This window comes from Magnolia sinica, chromosome 9, assembly GCF_029962835.1.
Source record: "Magnolia sinica isolate HGM2019 chromosome 9, MsV1, whole genome shotgun sequence".
NCBI lineage: Eukaryota > Viridiplantae > Streptophyta > Magnoliopsida > Magnoliales > Magnoliaceae > Magnolia > Magnolia sinica.
Window position 1 is genome coordinate 72,840,251 of NC_080581.1, and position 26,172 is coordinate 72,866,422.

General features: G+C 38.3%; 1 protein-coding gene and 1 long non-coding RNA gene across 7 annotated transcripts in view; one reads left to right on the top strand and one right to left on the bottom strand.

Annotated features, from left to right (window-relative positions):
* LOC131255657 (uncharacterized) overlaps positions 1-26,172 on the bottom strand; it is a 106,205-nt gene that overhangs the window by 8,950 nt on the left and 71,083 nt on the right. For 3 of the 6 annotated variants that reach the window (XR_009176222.1, XR_009176221.1, XM_058256442.1), the window contains exons 2-3: positions 7,349-7,399; positions 82-153 (exon numbers count right to left, since the gene is read on the bottom strand). Coding sequence is in view for 1 of the 6 variants with exons in the window: in XM_058256442.1 (XP_058112425.1) it covers positions 82-153; positions 7,349-7,399 (123 nt within the window). In the remaining 5 variants the exon portion in view is untranslated. Of the gene's footprint in view, positions 1-81; positions 154-318; positions 1,501-7,348; positions 7,400-14,253; positions 14,291-26,172 lie in introns of those variants that run through there. The other 3 variants (XR_009176224.1, XR_009176223.1, XR_009176225.1) reach the window with 3 other exon arrangements.
* Positions 12,609-14,014, top strand: LOC131255663 (uncharacterized). The gene is made up of 2 exons (XR_009176238.1): positions 12,609-13,137; positions 13,178-14,014. It is a non-coding gene; the product is annotated as an uncharacterized LOC131255663 (long non-coding RNA).

The window sequence follows — 26,172 nt, forward strand, 5'->3', positions numbered from 1 at the left end:
AAATAGCTACACACATGTTTCATCATCGCCAATATAAAAGATATTTTAAATCTAGACAATTAAGGAAGGCTGTCTTATTACCTCTAGCATCTGCAGGGGCTACATCTTCAGGAGCTGCATCCCCTAGCGGCTCTGCGCCGAATGACTCTGCCACTGAGTGAAAGATCATTTTAAAAGAAATTTTAAATCTAAACAGGTAACGAGAGCTATGTTATTTCCCCTGGCATAAAAAGAAAAATAGCTACACATGTTTCATCATCGCCAATATAAAAGAAATTTTAAATCTAAACAATTACGAAAGGCTATCTTATTAATTACCTCTAGCATCTTCAGGGGCTGCATCCCCTAGCGACTCTGCGCCGAATGACACTGCCTCTAAGTGAAAGATCATTTTAAAAGAAATTTTAAATCTAAACAGCTAACGAGAGCTATGTTATTAGCCCTAGCATCTTTATGGGATGCATCCCCGAGCGGCTCTGCCTCTATATCCATCTTCAAGATCTAATTTGTAACGTAATTACTATAAAAATTTCTATCCAAATAGCAAAGTACCAAGTATAATAAAGAGACGAGTAAATTAATTCGTAAATTTTTTCTATCACATTAATATGATAATGGAAAAATCAAAAAGGGCATAAATCAAAATTGTTTCGTTACATGCATAATATAACCAACAAATTAGGTTTTTTTCCCCACATATTTTGTGGTGTCCCCAGTTTTAGCATCCAAAAGAGCAAATCACAAATCAAACGGCCCTAAGTTGTAGCCCCATTTTTAGTTTCTCATCATTTATAGGATACTAGCCCCGGACCAGCTAATATTAGGGAAGTTATTTGACAGTGTAGTCTACCTCGGCACGCATTGTGGCACGGTTGACATGGGATAACGCGTTGCATTGATTTGACCTCTTCTTTTTTTTCTTTGTTTCTTTTTCTTTTTTTTTTTAATTTTTTTAAAGCCTAAAATTTACATCAATTGAATGTTTCCAACCACTCATCCCATGTAGCCTGTCTAGACCAATCTCAACACTGATAATGGTCCAAATCAAATTTCATCCAATGCATGGGTGGGTCGGAAAGATCCTATCAAAACGATTCTTGGTCTATGGTCCAACCAAAAAATGCCCGAAGAGATTAAAACCCTTGGAATATCCCACCTGTTAACACACATGCTTAACATTATGCATGCATGTATATGTGTACAGTAGTAGCAGGAAACATGTGCATTACTTGATGAAGCCTAAAAGGCATATAAAAATGAATCATTGCAGTTTAAAATACATGAAGCAATCAGTGTATGGTCCATACACAATGGGATCGGTGATTCCAATGGTGTGGCCCATGTGATGGATGGATAGGTCTGATTAGCTAGAAATGGTAAAAGTGGAATATACTGAACGATCTTCCTTGGTATGAGAAAAGCAAAGGCATACATCATAGTGGGGCCACATAAAACACATTATGGTGGGTCCAATTGGCGAGGAAAGAGAAGCTCACGTATTTGAAGACGCTACTCGATGCTGATGGAAGATGGAAGATGATGTTGCTCGATGGCAATGGAAGATCCCGCTGCTGCGATGGAAGTTGTCATGGCTCGAAAATGGGAAAACAGCAAATGCCGCTCGATATCCCGAATCCTCTTCTAAATCAGATAAACTTTCAAATACAAAATAGTTTATGTTTACCATTATTTATAACAAAAAGATCTGTTAACAGTCATACTTGCAAGAGGGACCAATTTATGGACGGTTAAGATTTTATTATATAAGAAAATTATAAATATTAAACAGTTAAAACTAGATGGATTATTTGAATGGTCTGGATAACTCCATATCATTGCCACTATTTTCATTAACGAGTCACCACTATTTTACATTATGTACAAAACTCACAAGCTTTTACAAGAGAAAAACAACGGTAAACCTATCTTTGGAAAGGGGAGGGCTCTATGGGCCCCACTATGATGTATATTTTTCATCCACGCCGTCCATCCATTTCTCAAGATCATTCTGGAATAGATCCCCAAATAGGAGCCCTCAATAAGTCTCGTCTGAAACACAAAATGAGAAAACTCTGGACGGTTGGACGTCCACCATTCAAAACTTCACCTATGGTGACGGATTAGCGACCTTCGCCGACGGATTTTAGCCGTAGCCAAAGTTACCCCAAGTCCGTCGCCTTTGCCCAGTTTTTTGGTAGTGTAGGTTCAACAAAAACCCAATTGAAGTAGGCCTTAAGCATGCACTAATCAAGCCCAAAATCTAATTAAAAATAGGACAAGATGTGTATAAAAACATCCCCAAATATGGTGGGCCATACTGCCCCAAAACATACATTTATGGGCAGCAACTTTGGGCCTATTGCTGAATTCCAGCCCACCCACTATCTGGGCTTGCTGGAAATTCAATAATAATTAATTTATATATTTATTTTAATCTCTGGTGACTCACACATGTCACAGAGGGTCCTACTAGATGAAAGGAGTGGATAAAACACATAAATCAGGTGGGCCATGCTGCTGGACTGGACGTCTAGTAGCAGCCCAATGGGCCTGGGCGTCCCATGGTGGATGGTCCAAGGGGCTGGGATGCCCCCCCTTAAACACATCAAGGTGGGTCCCACATGTGGACACCCCATATGGGAGATGGGCCACACACATGGGGTCCACAATATGGAGGATGGCATGGACAAAACATACATCATAGTGGGCCTTAGGAGGGTGGACGGCCAGCCCATGGCTGGACACCAGCCCTGCCGGAACGTCCAGCTATGGGCTGCCATTCCAATAGCCATGCTCCATTATTTTGAGGTGAAAGTGGTGGCCCACATCCCCAAGATGGTTCCCAACATGGTGGGCCACAAGATGGGCCATTAGGAGAGTCATAAACCAAAGCAATTCAAGGAGGAACTTTAATGACAGCAAGGTCGGGAATTAAAAATCTGTTGTACAAATGTTGCTGCCCATACAATGTACACCCCAAAAAGTGGGCCCAAACTTTGCCTAGGAGGGGAGGGATGAATGTTTGATATTTTTCCCATAAAATACAGCAAGGTGGGGTCCACAAAAGTGGCCCACCACTCAGAAAATCAAACTAAAATTTGTGTTTTCCCCTCAATATGTAAGGTTGGACGGTCCAGCAAGGTGGACCGCCCACCCCCCTATGGGCCTCATTTTTGGGTGTCATTGCATGGACAATCTGAGGTGTGATCCATCACACTTCAAGGTGGGGTCCACTCCTTCAAAATACACCCCACAACAAGAAGGAAAAGGGTAAAAATCATAGTCCAATCTCATGCCAAACATCAACTACAAAAGCCCATACAAACAGTCCAGAAATTCTAGACAACCATATATAGCTGGACATACCAGCCCATGACTAAATAAATATAGCAAATAAGGAGAGGTGTAGCCTTCCTTGGTGGGCTCCACACATGTCCAGATCAAGAACTCAAGCCAAGACACTTGCATGCATCAAATAAGGCACCCAAAAATCATAAAATGGGTGGTAGGGGAGTCCCACCATTGCTGGATTTTTTGGACGTCCCAGGCCCACCAAGTGGGCCACACATATCATCATCCAACATAAGAAAAGAGAGAGAATGACAATTCGGCCATGGGGATAGGGTCCCGCCACTAATGAGCCCTCCCAAGAACAATCACACTCATAGATCTACATTGATTTGTACTTACAACATACAACTAACACATGCATGGTCTATAATTAAAATGGATGGTTGGGATGCCATCCCAACATGATGTTAAGGTCTAGATAACCTTAGAATGTTGTAGATCATGAGATACATCATGATGGGGTCTATGGAGAATGACCCCATCATGGAACATTACATGCATGTAGGATGAGCCAAGGGCCACATCCATGGGATCAAATGAGATCCCCACCATGGATTAGTGGACCCCATATGCTCCATTCATGAAGAATAAGAGGATCAAGAGACGAAAAGAAAAATCAGCAAGATATAGTCACCCACATGCAAACCAAGCTCTCGACCTTCCACACCATGTAAATCTTGGTCCAAGGAAGAGGGTTTGATGGTAGAGATGAGTTTTCAAAGGTGGGATTGGAGGGATTTTGGAGCTTTAAGGGCTAGAGAAATGGGGGAATATGGAAAGTTGGGAGGGGTTTGCTAGCGTGGAGAGAAAATGAGGAGGGAGAGAGATAAAGAGAGAGAGTAATGATTTGTTGTAAGAGAAAGTAATGATTGCCTATGGGAGGAGAAACCAAAGTGATAGGTTAAGGTAGGCTTTGGTGGTGTGTGGGGTGGGTAGTGTTAGCTATGAAAATTTTAAGTGGTGTATGTGGTGTTGCATTGGAACTTGTGCCAAGAGTGGGGTCACATGCATCACACCTAAGTAAGCCACATAATTAAGGGTCATACAATGAAATGTTCATAACTTTTGATCTAAATATCGGATGGACGCACAAGACGTGTTGTCGGAACCGCAACGATGATGCGAACAAGATGGCATAGGTCTCGGGCCGATCCGGATCAGGTCAACATGACTGGACCTAAGGATGACCACAAACACTATCCGAAGGTCGTCGAGATTCGACCGGTAAGACTGCGGGACCAAGGGAAATGAAATGCATACCTACACACACATGCATACACAGGAAACTCGAGTCGAGTCCTACACTCATTGACCAGACCGGGCATCTCTTTAGCCCTACCAGAAGAAGATTGGGCCAGAAAGTCCATCTGCAACAGCTGATGAACTATGTTGCGTGCTTCCGATACGATCCGGTTTGAAGAGGACATGATCAGAAATTGACTCAACTGCAAATGTGGATTATCAATAAGTCAATTAAAGAAATAAATCATGACTTGTAAAACATGTATACATGTAATAATCAAATTATTCGAATTGAAAAATGACATGTAAATCATGTGTACATTCAATAATCATCGTCTATATCACTATCGCTTAGGACTATTCTTCACCATTACTATTGTTGATCAGTATTTCCTCTTCATCGTCTGCAACGTCGTCATCAATGAAACCGCTATCATCTCTAACAATGTCATGTATTATTGAGGCATCAACATAATCAGGTGGCACATTATCTATCTAATTGCACTACATCAATATCAACATTTGGATCAGTCCCTCTATCCCCAGATGGTATGTCTTCTTAATATGCTTGTTCACCCTAGACGTTTCATTTCCCCCGTCCTCGCTATCTTCAACGTCTGGTTCGGGAACGTCAAATACGTTCCTGGGCTTTATTTTCTGCACCACGTGTCAAGAGCCGCCTAACTTGGTGTCAGCGAGGTAAAATACTTGTTCGGCTTGGCTGGCGATGACAAATGGGCCGTCCTTAAACTACTTCCGAGATAAATTTACGCTCATAAAGTAGTCGTCAGTCTGTATTCCCAACTTCTTATTTCCAATGTCCCACCAATCACATTTAAATAAGTACACCCGCTTTCTCATTCAATAACTCAGCTCAATAATATCCGTCAAAACACCATAAAAGTCAATTTCTACCTCCTCATGTGTTCCCTTCACAACCACCCCACTATTTTGTGTGGTCATATACTTCTCATGCTCTTAAGTGTGGAACCGAATCCCGTTTACAATACAACCTGTATATCTAGATACACGTCTATCAGGGCCACATGCCAGTAAGTAGAGTGCATCAGACGCATCCGCAGAGTTGCTAGTGCGCAACGTCTTCATCTATTATCACATACAGAATGTAATTGTTTAGGAATTTTCTTAGGTTTAAATATTATGCAATACAACAAAATTCTAAGTGTGGTGAGATACAAAGTGAAATCTTACACGTTTTGCAAACCATTCTGGAAACTGATCCTGATGCATTTGATCATAATTTGTAGGGTATTTGGGACTTTATCTCCTCGATGTGTTCGCTACACATAATTGGCACGTCATCAGCAAGAATCATTAAGATCATCGTATGTAGAGATACAATTATCAAGGGAAGACTTACTCTAAGTAAGACTATATCTCTTCACAATTATGCAACACATACCACTGCGCCTTTGCTTAATCCCCAAGGTCCATATCCTGAAATGTCGGGAATCTTGAAGGACGGACGTTATGTGCGAATACAGATATGAGTCCTTGTTCATGCTCCTGCCCTTCGTCGGCATTCCGATCTTCTCGGTTGAATCAAGTCTCTATGCCACGAAGATACATAGAGCAAAATGTCAAGCACTCGTATCAATGTACGCCTCAGCAATGGATCCATCTAAACGTGCCTTATTCCTCACAAATCGTTTTAGTGTGTGAAGGTATCTGCACACAAAACCACTATATTATACGTATGAAAATATGGATATATGTAGTTTATGGAATGTATAAAAATTTTAATAGGTTCTACCAACTTTCATTGTAAATGGTGGCGAGAACATATTTGGTCGTGGCGGGAATCTTTTGCTGACGAAATATGATTTCATCGGGGAAAGTCATGTTTATCGACGAAATTGATTTCGTCGGAAATAAGTTCGTCAGTAAAAGGTTAATTTCTTGTAATACCCCTAAAAGATGTTGAGATAAGGGAACCATAGTTCCCACCAGCTTTCCATCCCTTCATCTCCAGGGAGGGCATCCCAGGCCCAACAGAAGCAGGTAAGTGTGCCTGGCCTAGGTATGAAGGCTGGATCTACAAGGCACTCGAAGGAAGGACCGGTGGGATTGCAATTGCAATGGGACATGGCTGTAACAAGCAATAGTTTCTTACTCACCTGTCTTGGAAAATTCCATTTAAGTGGATCACAAGAGGAGACCCCTCCCATAATCCAAGTGGACAAGAAAAAGACTTACCAAGGTAAGCATGGGATGAGATGCTATGGTCAAATGCTTTGAGTACAACAAAGAAAGATGAAGCCCATTTAAAAGCAAGCCTTTGAGTTAGTCACCCTATGTGGGCTCATGGCTACAAGAGATAGGAAGTGGACCCACAAAATGTTGTCGAGTGGAAAGCTCAATTAATTTTGGTTCTTTGGGTCCAAAGTAGGCCATTCTTATATCTAAAAGGGCTTACTTCACAAAAATGTTAAAAGTTCTCCACTACAAGCTCAATCCAAGGCTTACACCTTAAGAAATAAAAGAGTCGTATCTTTAAAATTGGAGGGTTAGAATAGGTGGAAGATTAAGATTGCTAATGGGGCAAAATATGATTTAGATGAGAACGACTCCTCGACCATGTTGGGCCCCAATGAAAAGAATAGGTCCACTTGAAGACCCAAAACAATCATATTTGCATCATTAACATCAAAATATCCATCTAGGCCATTCCACCCTAAAATAAGATAGTTTTTCAATTAACAATAACAAGAAACAATTAAAAATATGAACTCACCCTTTTTTCCAACATCACCCATTCCAAAAACTTCACATTTCATGAAAACTCCTGCACTAGAAAAGCAAATATATTAAAAACCTTTTTAATGAGAAATAATATAAACACACAAGTTACTAAATTTTAAGAAAAACATATTTCCTAAATATAGTTGATGAGAATCTCCAAAAATAATAACAATAATAATAATTAATTAATTAATTAATTAATTCACAGATGTCCAATTTAAAGTTTCATGCAAAAGGTCTACCAGGCTTTTATTGGACATGCATTCATATCCTTCCACTAATGTGGAAGGTGCACAAGACAAGCCAAGTTGGGCAAACTATGTTTTAACACCACAAACAAAACTTGTGATGAAATCAAACAAACACAATAATTAGGTGGGCAAACCTATAAATCGAGACACCCGTGTACTTTTTTTTTATAGTTGCGCTCACACCATATACACACCCACGCATTCACACTACACTGCAGTACAATTGCACTGCAATGGGCACTTTAATCGAGGATCTCGTGTTGAAACTCTTGTAAACTACATCTTTAATGTTCAGAAAGAACAGGCTGATCATAAATATAAAAACTAATAATAATAGTAAATATTTAAAATAATTACAATTAGTAATAGGATTGATTTTTTTTTATTATTATTTTTAAATAGAAAAGAAAAGATACCAATGTAGCATGTAACATTGGTCGGTCAATGAACATGGTAGAGTTATGGTACTTCGCGCATGGACCAGCCTAATGAACCAGCTAACTCTCAAATATGCCATGGCCCAGCGCCTAATTTTAGGATGAGGGCAGTTTCAGAAGACAGTCCCTACTTTTGGACATGTGTTGTTTCATCCCAGATGATACAATCCACCTGAGCCACGCATATGCAATGCACATGAATGAATGGATACATAAATCAATCAAAAGTGCAAATCAATGCACATGTGTCTACCATCCTGTGATTCAATCCGCCTTTATTTTTTGAAACATGGAACCTAGATTTTGGAGTTTTAATATCATGGCATGCCTCCTTTCAACATGTGAATTAAGTGAGGATGCACTCAACATTTTGTAAGTTCCATGTTTCCCAAGTGCACTCACTGGCAAGGTCTGCTTGATATAGATAAAAGGATAGATGGGCGGGAGCACGATTGGAGCCTTCAGTCCATGAGGGTGGTCATGGGCTTCAAGCCAAAGATTTGGACGCAGTGATTAATTGGCCCATGATTCAAACAACAATGAGATTGGGAAGGTCTTGATTCTTGGCTAGGTGTCGTCCTACAAGTGTAGGAATCCTTGGGCACGTGTCTTACAAGTGTCGGATAAAAAATAATATTAAAGGAATTTTATAGAATAGTACTTAATGGTATTTACATCTTGGCAACTTTTTAACCTTTGGTTAGTTTTCTTAACAGGCTGTTTGTTTTTTAAGTTTCCCATTAAATACGTGTAAAATATGTAATTATTACTAACTTCATCTGTTTCAAACAGTTGGGAATTACATCTTGAAAATTGGTCCAAAAAGTATGTGACTTATCCAAGCCATCCAACCTTTTTAAGGGGCGCGGATTAGGTGCTTCCCCCGCCTGTGCAGAGCTCAGGACAGGCTATACATGTACTCCATTAATTGGTGGAGAGTGGTTACGTCAGAAGGCAGAGGACACGTAAGCAAACGGAGGCGTTAGCCAATACTCTCCTTTTTTTTCCATTTTTTTACCTTTTTTCCCCACGCGGATTTCTTGCCCAAGTCTTTCGCCTAGGAATCCTCTAGGACCCACTGTGATGTTTGTGAGAAATCCTTCCCATCCATCAATTTTGTGATTTCATTTTAGGACATGATGCCAAAAATCAAACAAATACAATAATTATCTGGGCAAAACTATAAATTGAGACACGTGTACTTTTTTTTTTTTTGTCGGACTCACACCATATACCCATGCATTCAAACTGCACTGCAGTACAATTTCACTACAATGGGCACTTGAACCGATGATCTCGTGTTGAAACTCTTGTAAACTACATCTTTAATGTTCAGAAAGAATAGGCTGATCGCCTCTTTTTGGCCCACATCCTATCGTCAAAATGCAGCACAGGTCAAGTCAGGTCAGGCTTCATACTTAATTATGGTAAATATAAAAACTAATAATAGTAGTAAATATTTAAAATAATTACAATTAGTAATAGGACTGATATATATATATATATATATATATACATACATATATATATATATATGTATATATATATATATATATATGTATATACATACATAAGAAAAGATACCAATATAGCACGTAACATTGTTCGGTTAATGAACATGGTAGACTTATGGTACTTCGTGTATGGACCAGCCTAATGAACCAGCTAACTCTCAGATATGCCATGGCCCAGCGCCTAATTTCAAAGATGAGGCGGTTTCAGAAGATATAGTCCTTACTTTTGCACATGTGCTGTTTGATCCCAGATGATACAATCAACTTGAGCCACACATTAATATGCAATGCACATGAATAAATGGATACATAATCGATCAGAGGTGCAAATCAATGCAAATGTGTCTCCCATCTCATGATTCAATCTGCCTTTATTTTTTGAAGCATGGAACCTAGATTTTGGAGTTTTAATATCATGGCATGCCTCCTTTCAACATGTGAAGTGAGGGTGCACTCAACATTTTGTAAGTTCCATGTTTCCCAAGTGCACTCACTGGCAAGGTCTGCTTGATATAGATAAAATGACAGATGGGTTGGGCGAGCATGGTTGGAGCCTTCAGTCCACGAGGGTGGTCATGGGCTTCAGGCCAGAGATTCAGATGCAGTGATTAATTGGCCCACAACTCAAACAACATTGAGATTAGGAAGGTCTTGATTCTTGGCCAGGTGTCGTCCTTCAAATGTAGAAATCCATTGGCATGTGTCTTACAAGTGTAGGATAAAAAAATAATATTAAAGGAATTTTATAAAATAGTACTTAATGGTATTTACATCTTGGCAACTTTTTAAATCAATTACCTTCGGTTAGTTTTCTTAAGAGGCTGTTTGATTTTTAAGTTTCCCATTAAAATAAGTAATTAGTACTAACTTCAAATGTTTCAAAATAAGTAATTATTACTAATTTCACCTGTTTGAAACAGCAGATCATTACATCTCGAAAATTGGTCCAAAAAGTCATGTGACTTATCCAAGCCATCCAACCTTTTTAAGGGCACATTTTAAGGTATGAGTCTAAAAATGAGGTAAATCCCAAGGTCGAGTAGGCCACAGCTTACGAAACAATGATTGTAAAGACATTTTCTCCTTAGGACCCACAGTTGTTTTGAAAGCTATTTTCTCCCTAGGACCCACATTATGTTTATTTGTTATCCAACCTGTTCACAGAGTTATAGATAGGAAAACAAAAATATCAGCTTGATCCAAAACTTCTAGGTTCCTCAAAAAGCTTTCAATGTTAGGAGCTCAATTCCATTATTTTTTATGGTGTGGTACACTTGAGCTTTAGATCTGCCTAGTTTTTAGGCTCATGCCCTAAAATGATCTGGCTAAAGGGATGAACGGTGTGGATAAAACAAGTATATCATGATGGGAGCCAGAAATGTAACTTTGTTTTTTTTTTTTTTTTTCCCTTCAATGACTTAAGGTGCTATAAATAAAGGCGGCTGCCAACATCACATTGAAAATGCAGCTTGAAAAGAAAAGGTAAATAATTATTACCCATTTACAGTGAATTACCACTGTAATTAGAAAAATCAAACAGCCCCTTAACTTCTTATATGATTTTTTCCTAAAATGATGAAAATAAATACCCTAAGTGTGGTAATTAAATGCCTATCATTAAAAACTTCCTAATAATGTTTTTTTTTTCCATCCAACCTATTGGTTAGGTTGCATAGACCTGGATGAGGCCTAAATAACAAATGTCAGCTTGATCCAAAGCTTTTGTAGGCAAATTTTTAGTGGCAAGTGTTCATCTCCACCATTCCCTTTGGTGTGGTCCACCTTAGATTTCGATCTGCCTTATTTTTGGGCTCACGCCATCAAATGATTTCGAAAAATGGATAGACAGCATGGATTAAACATTGCACCGTGTTGCACACAATTTGGTGTCTTTGCTGAAAGCAAAGGGCACCGGAAGTTCATCTAGTCTGAAACTGTGGGGCCCACAAACATGCCCATCACAAATCTATTTCGTGCACCAGTTTTGCATGACCAAAGTAAAAGGGAAGTCTAAAGATCATGTAGATCCAAAACTCATGTGGACCACACCACATAAAACCGTGGAAAGGGTAACGTCCAACGTTGAAACCTTCTCCGAGCTGATCATGATGTTTATAGGCCGTCCAAACTGTTCCCAGGGTTATTACCATTCAAATAAACTACACGCATCATCTAGATACAAAACATCAATGGTCCCCACATAAATTTCATTGGTGGGCATTCAAACTATGCTTTCCATATGGTGTGGCCCACACGTATTTTGGATCTGCTTGATTTTAGAGGCCCATCCTATCGTTGTCTTGAAAAACTGATTAACAGAGTGTATTTGGCACGAGAATCTGTGGGTCCTACACAGCTTCCAACTACAGGGTCCTCGGGACAAAAAAATCCGCGTCCCTCAAGGCTTCATGATTAGGTGCACCTTCGGGTTCACCCAACAGGAGACATTGGTGATGTACTCCCACCATTAAAAACTAATGGGGGAAACAGATTGGCTACTCCCCAGCCACCAGCCATTGGTCAGTGCTCTGTGGGCCCCATCATGCAGTCCATCTATTTTTCTAGGTCATTTTATGGTATGATACCAAAAATGAGGTATATCCAAATCTCAAGTGGACTGCATTACAGGAAACAGTGTTGAATGAGACCATTAAAAAGTTTTGGATCAAGCTTATCTTTGTTTTTTCCCTTCATATAGGTCCGCACGACCTAATCAACGAACAGTCCAATGAGCCTTAGGAGGATTTGAATGGTGGATATCCAATGACTATTGTTTTCCAGAGGTGTGGTCCACCTGAGATTTATATCCCTCTCATTTTTTGGTATCAAGCCAAAAAATAAAATGTAAAAAATAGATGAAAAGGATGGACAAAATACATACAGCATGGTGGGCCCACAGAGCACCGACCACCAGCCCGGCAATCGGTTTCCGTGGACGAAAAACGGATTGGCTACTCGCCTACCACCAGCCTGGGGCTGATGGTCCATGCTATGTGGGCCCATCATGATGTATGTGCTTCATCCATTCCATTCATCCATTTTAACAGATCATTTCACGGCTTGATCTCAAAAATTAGAGGTATATAAATCTAAGTTGGATCACACCACAGGAAAATAATAGTGATTGGATATCTACCATTAAAATCCTCCTAAGGCCCACTGTACCGTTTATTTGACATCGAATCAGATGATTAGGTCATACAGACCCAAACGAAGTGAAAAAACAAAGATCAGCTTGATCCAAAACTTTTATGGCCCCAAAAAAGTTTTCAATGGTCGACGTTCATTCAACACTTTTCCTGTAATGCGGTTCACTTGAGAATTATATCCCTCTCATTTTTGGTATCTAACCCTAAAATGATCTGTAAAAATGGATGAACGGAATGGATGTAACACACACATCATGGTGGGGCCCATAGAGCACCAACCACCAGCCATTGGCCGGTGGCAGGGGGAGTAGCCAATCTGTTTCCATTTTGGACCACAGCGTATAATAGGCTGGAAAAAATGGATGGACAGCAAGGGCATACAACACAAAATCAAGGTGGGCCCCACATTAAGGGTAACACCCACTAACGTGTTACACGAATAACATCTAATCCGCTCCGGTGACAAACAGGATTAAATATGATAAATACAAGCCATCCATCAAGTGTCCCACCATGTAGATGCCCTTGGTTAAAAATTGAGCTAGCTTGAGAAGTCGACTGGCTTAATATTTTAGCATTGTCCTGTATAAGGTGGAACCCATTCATTGAAAGGCTTGGATCTCACACGTATGCCACATTTGCATGTTGGGTAGTGTTTAGATGGGCTCTTCCTCACCAAAGCATCAGTGATTAGAACTTTAAATTAAAACAAAACAAAAACACAAACAAAAAACACGCATACAGGCTCAGCAAACCACTTACATTGTTATTTTTTTTTAAGTATGCAAGTTACAGTGCTCCTAGTTGCAATGGAATACTTAAGAACCCAACGATCAATCTAAACTGTCCATTTGTTCCAACACAGATTTCGTATAATACCACGTACACGTCACACCACTCTGACTATCATAATAATCCAACCGTTAGTCTCTAATAATATGGATGGCCATGATCATTAACACAAAATAAGTCCAACAAACAAATTGATCAATCTACTTGTCAGTGACCATCATATATTGCTTATGATTCTAAAGAGACTTTTATTGGGAAATTCTACCCATCCCTACAAGACATAGAAAAAGAATGGCTACAAAATGGAGCATTGGATCTCATCCGATGAATGTAATTTTTGCATAGTATCACTTTGTGTTCCGGACTTCATATCGAAAGTTCAGCTCGATTGACAGGACTGTCTAAGCAACCAGATGCAACTAAGAGCATTATAACTTTCGGTACTCCCAAAGCATATTGGAGCATTTTCTACTAGGCATATTACGATTATCGAAAGATTAAAATTAAAAATTAAATTAAATTAAATTAAAAAATAAAATTAAAAAAATCAGAAAAAAAAATGGTTTGGGTGGTAAAGGGCCGGGTCTGGACCTGTCGGAGCCGATCCAAACAGAAAAACGGCTCAACCCGGTTTTGGATTTTGGACCGGTTCTGCTGTTGTCAGCCCAAGACCGCTCATTAAAATAATATAAATGGGCTTCTTCTCACTTTGAAATCTTTGCAAGAAATTTTTGCGAGTACTGGAAATCCATACCTGGTGAAGGAGACATTGTCCCCACAGACGGCTGAGGATGAAGGGGTGGAGAGTTGCAGGGTTTACGGCTTAGGGTGGGTGGAGAGTTTTCTGCCAAGCGTAGTATTTATAGAAGGTTGGTTGAGGAATAATCTTATTAGCTAGAAGTGTATGGAAATCTGTGCATGCACATAGTTTAACCTGTACTCACTGAAGTGCTGATCATCTATCAGGACCGTACATCAGTCCAAGTCCGTTCCTCATTGGCTTCCTTGAAAAAATAATACGAATGGGAGGATCCGAACCTTCTACTCAGTGGCAAGCAAAAATGGATGGAAGAAATTTTAAATAGAAGATGAGCCCAAAAAAGAAAGTTATCACTATCTGATTTCTATGATTTTTTCACGGTAGTGCAAGAATAGTGGACCGGACATATTGGATAGACCCAATAGGTGCCGTTGGTACCAAAAAATCCGGAATACACGATTTGCATGGAATAAGGCGTTTCTCACACACTACTCAGAGTAATGCGGGCAGGAACCCAGTGTTAATAAGATGGGCACGGGGCCGAGGCGATGGCTTGTGGCCGGTTGGATAAAATTTGTTTTCAGACATAATCGTACTGCAGAAGGCTCGCGCTAGAAGTTCCTATGTGGGAAAGTTGTGGGGCCCACTATGATGTTTGTGAGAAATATATTCCGTCAATCCTTTTTTCCACTTCATTTAAGATGTGAGACTAAAAATGAGGCGGAACTGAAGCCCAAGTGTGACATAAGGGAGGAAATTTTGGGGAAAGAAATGCCAAACGTTGAAGCATTTTACCTATGGTCAAGCTTTGAATTTACTTCATATTTAGGCTCATGACTTCATATGATCTGAAAAAATAGATAGATGATGTGGATCTAACACATACATCATGGTGGGGCCGTCGGAACTTTGACAGTATTGCGACTCTTATTGGGAATCAAGATTGTGGAAAAGAGCAGGTTGGGTGTGGCCCCAGCCTCCTTCCAAATGGTGCAACCCTTACGTGGAGAACACCTTAATGTTTCTATTCAACGTCCACACTAGATATCTAATTTTTCATATCATTTTAGGTCATGAGCCTAAAAATGAAGCAAATCCTATTTCAAGTGGACTATATTGAGGGAAACTGTGGTGAATGACCAGAAATGGGGGCTAAAAAGTTTTGGATCAAGCTGTGTAGACACCTCACCTAAGATAGGAATAAGTCACTCTTTAATCTTTAGCTTGAGTTCAATAAATTATGTCGTACTAACTTAGAAATTATTGAAAATTAAACGAGTCAAAAATGAACATACGCGGTGTTTACAATCCCAAATGTAGTGTTATGATGTAGTAATAATCTCAGTGAGATCGAGGTCGAATCCGCATGGACTAATTTTGTACGTATTCTGAAAATAACTAGAACTATAACTAAAAAAAGATCTAAATCTAAATCTGTAATATAAAGGAGTAATTGTGAATAGTGTTGATTTGAAACTATCAATTAAAAGTGAGAACTAGGGTACCAAGGATCTACTTATATCTATCAAAATGTTACTTTATTTGATTTAAAAAACATATTTGAAATTGGAGTCTTATCTTATCCAATTGGAAGATAAAGTAATTATATCAAATCTGAACTTTTCATTAACCTAATTCTCAATAGAGGAGAATTATGATGATTAAAAGGGACTTCATCACCCTAACATACCCAGGAGACGATAGTGAATAACAGGATTTACCAATCTTACAATCTCAAAATAGAAAAAGAAGATATCCAAAGCTATTACAACATCTATTATAATTTGAGTTACAATAAATCATAAAAAACTAAAAATATTCCCTTAATATCAAACTAAAAATCAATGAGGTTCATCGAGAATAAGAATTAAAGCAAGAAAATCATCCCAACACGCTACAAGTTTCACCTCTTAACCATACCCAAGAGGATTAGCTAACCATAGACATGATTAAATATAAAACCCTAGAAGAAAGCATTAAAAATAGAAAATGAGAGAAGAAAAACTCTTAGGAGGTTGTTCCACCATTTTGCTCTGCTTCTTAAAACCTAATTCATATTTAGAAATTCTTCGGAAACCCATATATTATAACACTGGCTGTCTAAAATTGAAAAATCGCCTTAAATTTACACTGTCTGCGTAACGCTTTCGATGTTATCAAAGGTAACTTGAATCTGAAAGTTGCGCCTTTTCGCATTGCATAACTTTTCATGTCATCGAACTTGCCTTCATTGTCATTGAACTGCCTTCGAGTAATCGAGAAATGTGTCCTGAGTGTTCCAGCAAGTTGCTCCAAAAATCTACAAAAAGTTTAATGTCATCGAACTGCTTTCGATGTCATCGAATAGGTCTTCAAGCAATCGAACAAATGTATCCAATTTGTCTAGCAACCAGACTTGATTTTCTGTAATTCTTTGATGTCATCAAACTGGCTTCGATGTCATCGAACAACCTTCGATGACATAGACAGTGAAATTTCTGCACTCTACACTTTCGACTTCTGAAAAGGGTGAGCTTATAGTCCTAAAGGGGGGGTGAATTGGACTATGCCAAATAAAAATAAAAATACTGAAAGAATAAATAAATCAGAACTTAAACAGAGATCTTAATTGTAATAGTATTGAGAAATTGATTCAAACCATATTCATAGGACAACCTTACACCAAAAACCGAGGTTTTAAGTAGGACAACCTAATTTCATGAACTAGTAAGGATCAAGATCGCAAACTAGAACAAGTGGAAAAAGAAATGCAACTATCTATTACAAGCATTAACCACATGATTTACAAACATTTACCACATGTACATCTCAAAAATCATTCACCACATAAACATCAGGAATTATAGTGATTCAGCATGTACACCAACTGTCCTCAAATAGCCATTCATACTCTACTCCCAATAATCACAACCCACGTAATATTGACGTTCACTAAATATCAAGATTTTCTCAGATTCACCTCAAAACCTATAAAGTTGTGATTTTAGAAGGTCTATCACAATCAAAACCCTATACACTAAGATTTTCTGGCTATCTCAGTCAAAACCAATATATGAGATTTTCTTAGATATCTCAAATAGACTAAAAACAAAAAGTAAATTCTTATCTTCTTCAGAAGACGCTGAATGATGTAGCCCGTATAACCGCTTCGGTTGATGACGAATGTTCAATGTTCAATGTCTAATGACCAAAGTGAAGGGTTGTAGGTTCAAAATATATTTTAACTTAATTCAAACCTGGGCTACTTGTTTGAATTTCTTAGATCTCAAAAGGAAAGAACAACCTTTAAAACATATGATTCATAAAAAGAGATTTAGAAATTACAAAACAATAAGCTATTAAAAAAAATTTTAAAATACTGTTCTATAGCTTGAAGAAGATGGGGACTTTTTTCTCTTAAAGTGAAGGCTTTTTGTGGCTTGAATGAATAATTTCGGAGTGAGAAAAGACCTCTATTTATAGGTTAAAAAGTTGTTGTTTCGACTAGTCTAAGAAACAACCAAATTTCAAATTTTAGGCGCAATCGGATCAAACCGTTCTTTGACTGGTCGAAGACCCTGCTCGACTGGTCGAGGGCCCTGTTCGACTGGTCGAGCATAGCCTTTGACTAGTCGAGGATGCCCAAAATCCATTGCTGGATTTCGAGTCGAGCCACCTTCGACTGCTCGAGCACTTTTCCAGACTAGTCAAGGAACCAACAAATTTTATCCAATTTTCAGTTGAAAACTTAAACTGGTCGAAGTTTTTCCTATACTAGTCAAATCAAAGCCTAGACTAGTCAAACTTAAGCCTAATTAAAGTATAGAAACTCAACTATATTTGGCATTCGAAAGAACCTGAGTCTAAGGTCTTTTTAGGGTCAAATATATCTAAAAACATTGAACATTGAAGTGTATACCTTGTAACTTGTATCGGAATCTTCCGTTGCGTTCATTCGATCTTCTACTTAAAGTAATCTTGTAAATGTAGCTTGATCTTGAACTAGAAGAGAAGTAGAGCTTGAGTACTAATTTGGACTTTGAAGTAACCATCTTCATGTCTTGAACTTGCACTTTCCAACTTTATGTCTTGAACTTGAAGGTGAACTTTCCATCTTTTGAGTCACCACATCACAAGTTGTACTCAAGCTCTATATCCATCGAAATTTAACAAATAAATGTGACTTATATATTACAGCACTTACAATCTCCCTATTTTTCAAATTTGTGACAAAATATGACAAAACATACATACAAGTTCAACATATCTGCTTTGCCTGAAATAACATACTCCCCCTCAATATGAGCGCAAAAAAATTTACTCCCCCTCAATCAGTGCTTCACTTTAGCCTTGTGCAGAATGCCTGTATTAACATACATATCCATTCTAATAATATATATTCAATCAATTCCAATCATCATACCAATCATATCTATATAAACTCTCCCCCTTTTTGTAACAAGTTGACAAAGGAAAGTAGGAATATGAGATAAATGAATAATAGAATGGTAAGTTAAGCATCATGATTAAGAGTAAAATATGAATAAACATTAAGAGAGAATAAAAATATCAAAAAATAACATCCAAGTTATACAACCAACTTAAGCATAAGTTTAAAGTTATACAATCCTAAAATAAAATTAAAGCAAAACTAGTCGGAACCAGAGGAAGAAGGCAATGGAATAGATGGGTCAATCTGCAGAAGGCCCTTCGTTATGAGATGAAAATATTTTTACATATATTTCATTGAAGAGCAATGACTTTCAGCCAAATTGTCCTGAGATACTTTCAAAGCATCCACCTTGTCCTCTAGAGAGCGAAGGCGATCATCGAATTGAGATGGTTGAAAATCAGGATCCGCCTCATCATCAGACTCTAACTCATCAAAGATATCATCCATCGAAGTATCTGCTAGCAACAGTGCTTCCTCTTCCCCGACCTCATCCTCGTTTGGCTGACGGGGAGGTAATTCAAAGTCATTTTATTAATGTTCGAATTGTCAAATGGAAGAATTGACTCAAAGACGTCAGTGGTCGGAATGACAACAATGCAATGAAGGGCAAGTATCGTCATAAGATAAGCGAATGGAATAGAACCATGACCAGGAAGAATGCGAAACTGGATGATCAAATAGTAGATCAAGGAAGGAAGGCAAATGGGGATACCCGATGCGACAATATGGAGAATACGAGCCATGAATGGAGTGACCTCAGATTTATTTCCAAACCGCGGATAGACATTTGAAGTAAAAATGCGGTGAAGAACACGGAAACAGGGAATCATCTGGATGGCACGTAATGCATTACCGCTATTCTACTCGGCATTAAATCTGCATAATTTACAAGTTATATCCCTACGCTCAGATTCAAACATCTTATCAGAAAGAGGATGAATCGGGATACCTTCATCATTAACATTTACATCAAGTAGACCCGAAATTAGGTGCCTATCTACCGGCACTGTCCCTTCTCTAAAATTGATGGAAAATATAAGATTTTCAAGGGACAACTCCTTGATAGATGCAAACATGCCTTATGCAATGGAGCGGTAAGCCGGTCCGCCCCAACTAAAAATATTTTTCCAACCAATGGCTGAGAGAATGGGCAACAACTTAAAGCGAGCAATATTATCAAGATTTACTGTCTTTTCGATTATTATATCTCGAGTGTGGAAATCCTTTACATGCTCCAAATCTTCTTCGGGAGCTCTCAGGGTTCTCACCTTAATTGGAGTCATCCGGGAGGAGGAGCCGTTAGGACCCTTGCGTGTGACCTTCCTCTTAGAGTGATGCTCCATGTAGAGTATGCACAAGAGAGTATAATATATGGGTTTGGCTAATGTCAAAATTTTGCCTAAAAACCCTTGTAGAAAAGAGTAAAAATCACAAATCAACAATACAACAAAGCTTAAAATACATAGAAGAACCCAATTCTAAAAGAAAATTGAAAGTGATACACTTAAAATGACTCTATGGAGATGGGTAGGTTGTTGAGGAAGAAGAAGAAAATAAGAAGAAAAAGTGATTTCCCCCCTTTTTAGGAATCCAACCCGCACTCCTCGACTGGTCGAGTAATTGCTTGACCCGTCGAGGCTTGATTGGTCGAGGACATGCTCGACCGATCGTGCAGACTGAAAAATTCAAATATATGTATTTTAATTTTTTCAAAAATAATAATAATTAACATGACATAATTAATTTGAAATACACATACCAATATCATGTTTCAATTTAGAAAACCTATTCCTGTCAAGCGGTTTCGTCATGATGTCGGCAAGTTGATTTTCGGTTTGTATGTATTCTAAAGAGATGCTCTTATCTTCAATCAATTCTCAAAATATAATGGTAACGAATATCTATGTACTTCATACGAGAATGTTGAATGAGATTTTTAGAAATATTAATTGCGTTAAAGTTATCGTAATAAAGGATCATTGTATCTTACGCAATTCCATAATCGATTAGCATTCTTTTCATCCAAACTAGCTGGGTACATGCATTACCAAATGCGATGTATTCAGCCTCAGTTGTGGACAAGGATAATGAACTTTGTTTCTTACTGTGCCAAGAAACCAAACAATTTCCAACGTAGAAACATCCACCACTGGTAGGCTTTCTATCATCAATGTTTCCAGCCCGGTCAGCATCTGTATATCCAGCTAATTGTACATTTGTATCATGTGGATACCAAAGATCGTAATTAGCAGTACTTGCAACATATCTAATTATTCGCTTAACAACAATAAGATGTGATTCTTTTGGATCAGATTGATATCTTGCACAGATTCCAACACTAAAGGAAATATCTGGTCTACTAGCAGTTAAGTATAATAGATTACCAATCATGGTACGATATAAGTGAGAGTCTATACTCTTACCTATTTCATCCTTTGAGAGTTTGAGAGTCATACTCATAAGAGTATCGAATTTCTTACCATTCTCGAATCCAAATTTCTTAACCAAATTTAAGGCGTATTTGGTTTGAGAAATGAAGACACCCTCTTCTTGTTGTTTAACTTGAAAGCCTAGAAAGTAATTCAATTCTCCAACCATACTCATTTCAAATTTGGATTTCATAAGTTTTGCAAACTCAACGGACATGTTAGTACATGTAGAACCATATATGATATCATCAACATATATCTGTACAATCGGTATGTGTTCATTGTATTTTTTAACGAATAAAGTTTTATTAACACTTCCCATGATAAAATTGTGACCGAGTAAGAACTTAGTCAGCTTTTCATACCATGCCCTGAGAGTTTGTTTTAAACTGTAAAGTGCCTTTTTAAGGCAATATACATGATTTAAGTGTTTGGGGTCCTCAAAACCCTTAGATTGTTTAACATACACCTCTTCATGTAAATCCCCATTTAAGAAAGCACTTTGACATTCATTTGATATTTTGAATTTTTTAAATCAAGCAATGGATATAAACAATCTGATGGATTCAAGATGAGCTACTGGCGCAAAGGTTTCATCATAATCTATTCCTTCTATTTGAGTGTACCCTTGTACAACCAGTCTAGCCTTGTTTCTAATTATATTGCCCAATTCATCAGATTTGTTTTTGAAAATTCATTTGGTTCCATTTATATGTTTATCAGTTGGTCTTGGAACCAAATACCAGACATCATTTCTTACAAATTGATTCAATTCTTCTTGCATGGCTACAATCCAATTCTCATCAGTAAGTGCCTCTTTTACGTTGGCCGGTTCAACTTGAGAAGTAAAGCAAACATAATTGCAAATATTCTCTAGTTATTTTCTTGTTCGCACACCAGTGAGAGGATTCCATAAGATTGGATCAATAGGATGATCCTTGACTAATCTTAGTTCAGTATTAATTGGACTAGATGAAGAGTCGGATTTCTCAATTAAATTGACTTCATCATATTCTCAACTAGGTGTGGGTGTGATCAGGAGATCATCGATTACGACATTAATGGATTCTTGAATCACTCCTATTCTTTTATTCAGAACACGATATGCTCGACTATTCAGAGCATATCCCAAGAAAATCCCTTCATCACTCTTGGCTTCAAACTTCCCTAAGTTTTCACGGTCACATAAGATGCAACACTTGCTTCCAAAAATTTGAAGGTACTTAACAATTGGTTTCTTATTGAACCATATTTCATAAGCTATTTTATCTTTAGATTTTCTTACATACACACGATTTATAATATAGCATGCAGTATTTATAGCTTCAGTCCACAAGTTTTTAGGTAGATTCATGCTGTTCAGCATAACATTGGTCATTTCTTGTAGCATTCTATTTTTCCTTTCAAGAACCTCATTTTGTTAAGGTGTCTTAAGAGCAGAAAAGTCATGCGATACGCTATGATCAATACAGTATTTCTCAAAATTACTATTTTTGAATTCAGTACCATCATCACTTCTGATTTTGATAACATTCATTTCTTTTTCGGTTTGAATTCATTTTAATATCTTTTTAACTTCATCAAGAGTTTCAGATTTTTCTCTCTTGAAAACTACCCAAGTAAATCTGGTAAAGTCATCGATGATAACTAGAAAGTACTTTTTACCACCTTGACTCTTCGTTCTTGTCAGTCCAACTAAGTCCATATGAAGAAGTTCAAGAGGTTTAGTTGTAATTAAGGAGTTCACTTTCTTGTGACTACTCCTAGATTACTTGCCAATTTGACATGCGCCACATATTCTATCAACCATTTTCAATTTGGTAGACCTAGAATAAAATCAACTTTGCTCAGTTTATAGAGGTTTTGGTAAGTTAACATGTCCAAGATGTTTATGCCACAATTCTGATTTGTTTGTTTGGACCATGTAACAAGAAAGTTTAGAAGAGCATGTCTCATTGATAATAAAGCAATTTTCAGAAGTTCTACCACCATTTAAAATCATACAACCTTTTTCATTTAAAATCTCATATCTTTGATTAGTGAATTTCACACTATGTTTGTTATTGCAGATTTGAGATATACTAAAAAGATTGTGTTTAAGACCTTCATCATATAAAACATTTTCAAAAGGAGAAAGGTGTAACACCCCGATTTTCAGAACCCAAGTATACAACTTGCTTCCTAAAAACCCGGGAGTTAACAGATCATTAAGTGGCAATCAATATAAAATTAAAGTACAAATAACGGGAATCAAGCGTAGTATAAGCCATAACGAAAGTAAGAATAATATCCTGGTCCACTCAGCTGGGGACCCAAATACAAAACCTCAAGTTTAAATGTACTAAATAAACAACAGCATCTAAATCTACTGGTTCAGTCCAAAGTATTCAGCCGCTTCTTGATGTAGCTCCTTATCTGCTCCTACTGTAACCGTCCCAAGATCCGCACCATAATCACTTTTACTTGCACCTGCATCCTCTGTATTGTTGAATATTGATGAATGAGTGGCCGGCTCAGTGTGAATTCTCCTCAAGATTACACACGGCCGCCCTAGACAAGAAATAACAGGAAAACAACCAGACAAACAAAGCATAGCAAAATACAGTCATATTATATGCATGGATGCGTAAATGCATCATCGACTTGGGGATGCTCATCCAGTCGGCGGTTGGGCTCGTCACCCATGCAAAGGCTGGCCATTAGCGAAGCACATCACATGCGTATATCACGTACCGCATAATAACTGTCTATCGTATATCACATACGTAAATCGATAGTTAGTGATCTGGCAGCTAGCAAAAGGATACCCCAATAACTTGGAGGCACGTACTACAATATTAAGAAATATTCACCCGTCATCATAAATATGTCATATGCATGATTAGCCAAGCCATTATTAGTCAAATTACAATTAGCCAGTTTAATAAAGCTCAAGGTCACTACAGGAGGCCCGTCACCTAGCGTAAGCCGATGGCTCGAGCATAGTATCTCATGACCACTATCCCCGGCCAATGAGTCTATCGCCTTAGGGTGTAGATAGAACCCATCAACACGTGACCAATCAATTCTCAATGTATGGGAAACTACCATTGTATGCTGAATAAGAATGAAGTGTTGAAGATATTAAATACAATGATTGAAATGAGTCGGTATGTATGATTCAAATGCGAATAAACAATGGTGATAAAAACGTTGAAAGATTCATTCCATAATCAGGTAGGTGGAATCACTCCATAGATGGTAAACCCCATGAATTAAACTGCTACTAACATAACCTCCATGTTAAGGGTCTAGCCTTATCACAATCAATCTCGTTACACCCTAAGTACGGACTCTCTTTAATTAGAGGTTCCCTTATAGAGATTTCAAGTCATATGTGTCTTGCAACCAATATAATAATATGAGAGGATGGCATGGAGATTAAGTAGCGAACTAACTAAAGTGACTAAGGCATGATTCAATAATCAAGTAAAACTCATGTATCCATACAATTCAAGGGTCACTTAAGTAGTCAAGCCCTAACATTCATATGATCATAACTTATCAGTTCTAAGGCATGCATTCAAGTAAGCTACTCAAGTGATTTAAACAATTCTAAGACATGTGTCCAAGTAAACTAATCAATTGATTTAGTTAATTCTAAGACATGTGTTCAAGTAAACTAATTAGATGATTTAATCACTTCTAAGACATGTATTCAAGTAAACAAACCAAATGATTAAATCACTCATTAGGCATATTCAAGTAAACTAACCGAATGATAAACCAATTCTGGGTTATCGTTCATTGTTATTATAAAAACTATCCTTAGTCTAGTTTAGAGATGGAAAGCTCAAGGGGAGAAGTCATCACCTGTAGAGTTGTATTCTCGCCTTAACCCGAGTTCCCATGAGTACCTTGCGGCCCAAAATCACACAAGTAATCTCCTAAAGTCATAGTTTGTATTAGTAAAATGTTTCCCAAGGTTTTTATCTAACTAGTATATTGAGATTTTTGTGCAGGGTTTTAAAGGGCCCATCAGGCAGGGTATTTAGCCCTATATTGGAGTGATTAGGCCCATCAATTGTGGCCCAACAAGGTGGCCTAGACTGGGCTTGAAATAGTACAATACCAAGGCCTGAACTGGACCCACTGAATCTAGCCTAGACGTGGCCTAGTTGTTGTGGCTAAGTCGTCTGACTCGGCCCAGCTACTGCGTGGTTGGGCTGATCGGTTCGGCCCACGGTTGTGTGGCTGGATAGATGGTCTGGCCCATCTGTTGTGTGGTTGGACAGATGGTCTGACCCAGTTTTGGCCTGATTTCGGCCTAGCTCAAGTGGCTGATTTCAACCAACTATTGAGGTTGATTTCGGCCCAAAACATGGAGCTGACATCGGCCCACTTTCCAGCCTAGTCTTGCGGCTAGGATTCAGTCCAAACTCGGCCCATAGCTGGCCTAGAACTGTTGTCCCAACTGCGGCCCAAGTCTGGGTTGGGCTGGACTTGTTCTGGCCCGGCGCTGTTGTTCTAACTGCTGTCCACTGAGTTTTACTCAGGTGCGGCCTAGTGAGTTTGAACTGGGTGTGGCCCACTGAGTTTTAACTCACACGGCCCACTGAGATGTTTCTCAGGTGCAGCCCACTAAACCCTATATACAACCCTGATTTCAGGAAGATAAAAGAAGGGGGAAAGGCAGTACTTGGTCCCAATATTAAATGAGTTATACAACTTCAATCACCTTTATTAGAAATCCCAACCATCCGAATCATAGGGACTAGAGAAGGATAAGGAAATTGTCACTTAAAATAATATGCTGGGATGGAAAGTAAAGTATCTTAACCTACTCTGTCGAGACGGCTGACACGTTTTTAAAATTGATTGATATCAAAGGGTGTAGATGGTCTAGCAATCACATGGTTATAGATTCAAATGTGGGCCAGTTAGTTGATTCTCAACTCCATTACTGATCACATACAACTAGCTGCAATTTAAGGGCATGTTTGTTTTTCATTTCACGGTGGTTTGCACTCTCCCTGAGCATTTATTACATGCTCAGGAAAATGCCTTGGGTTT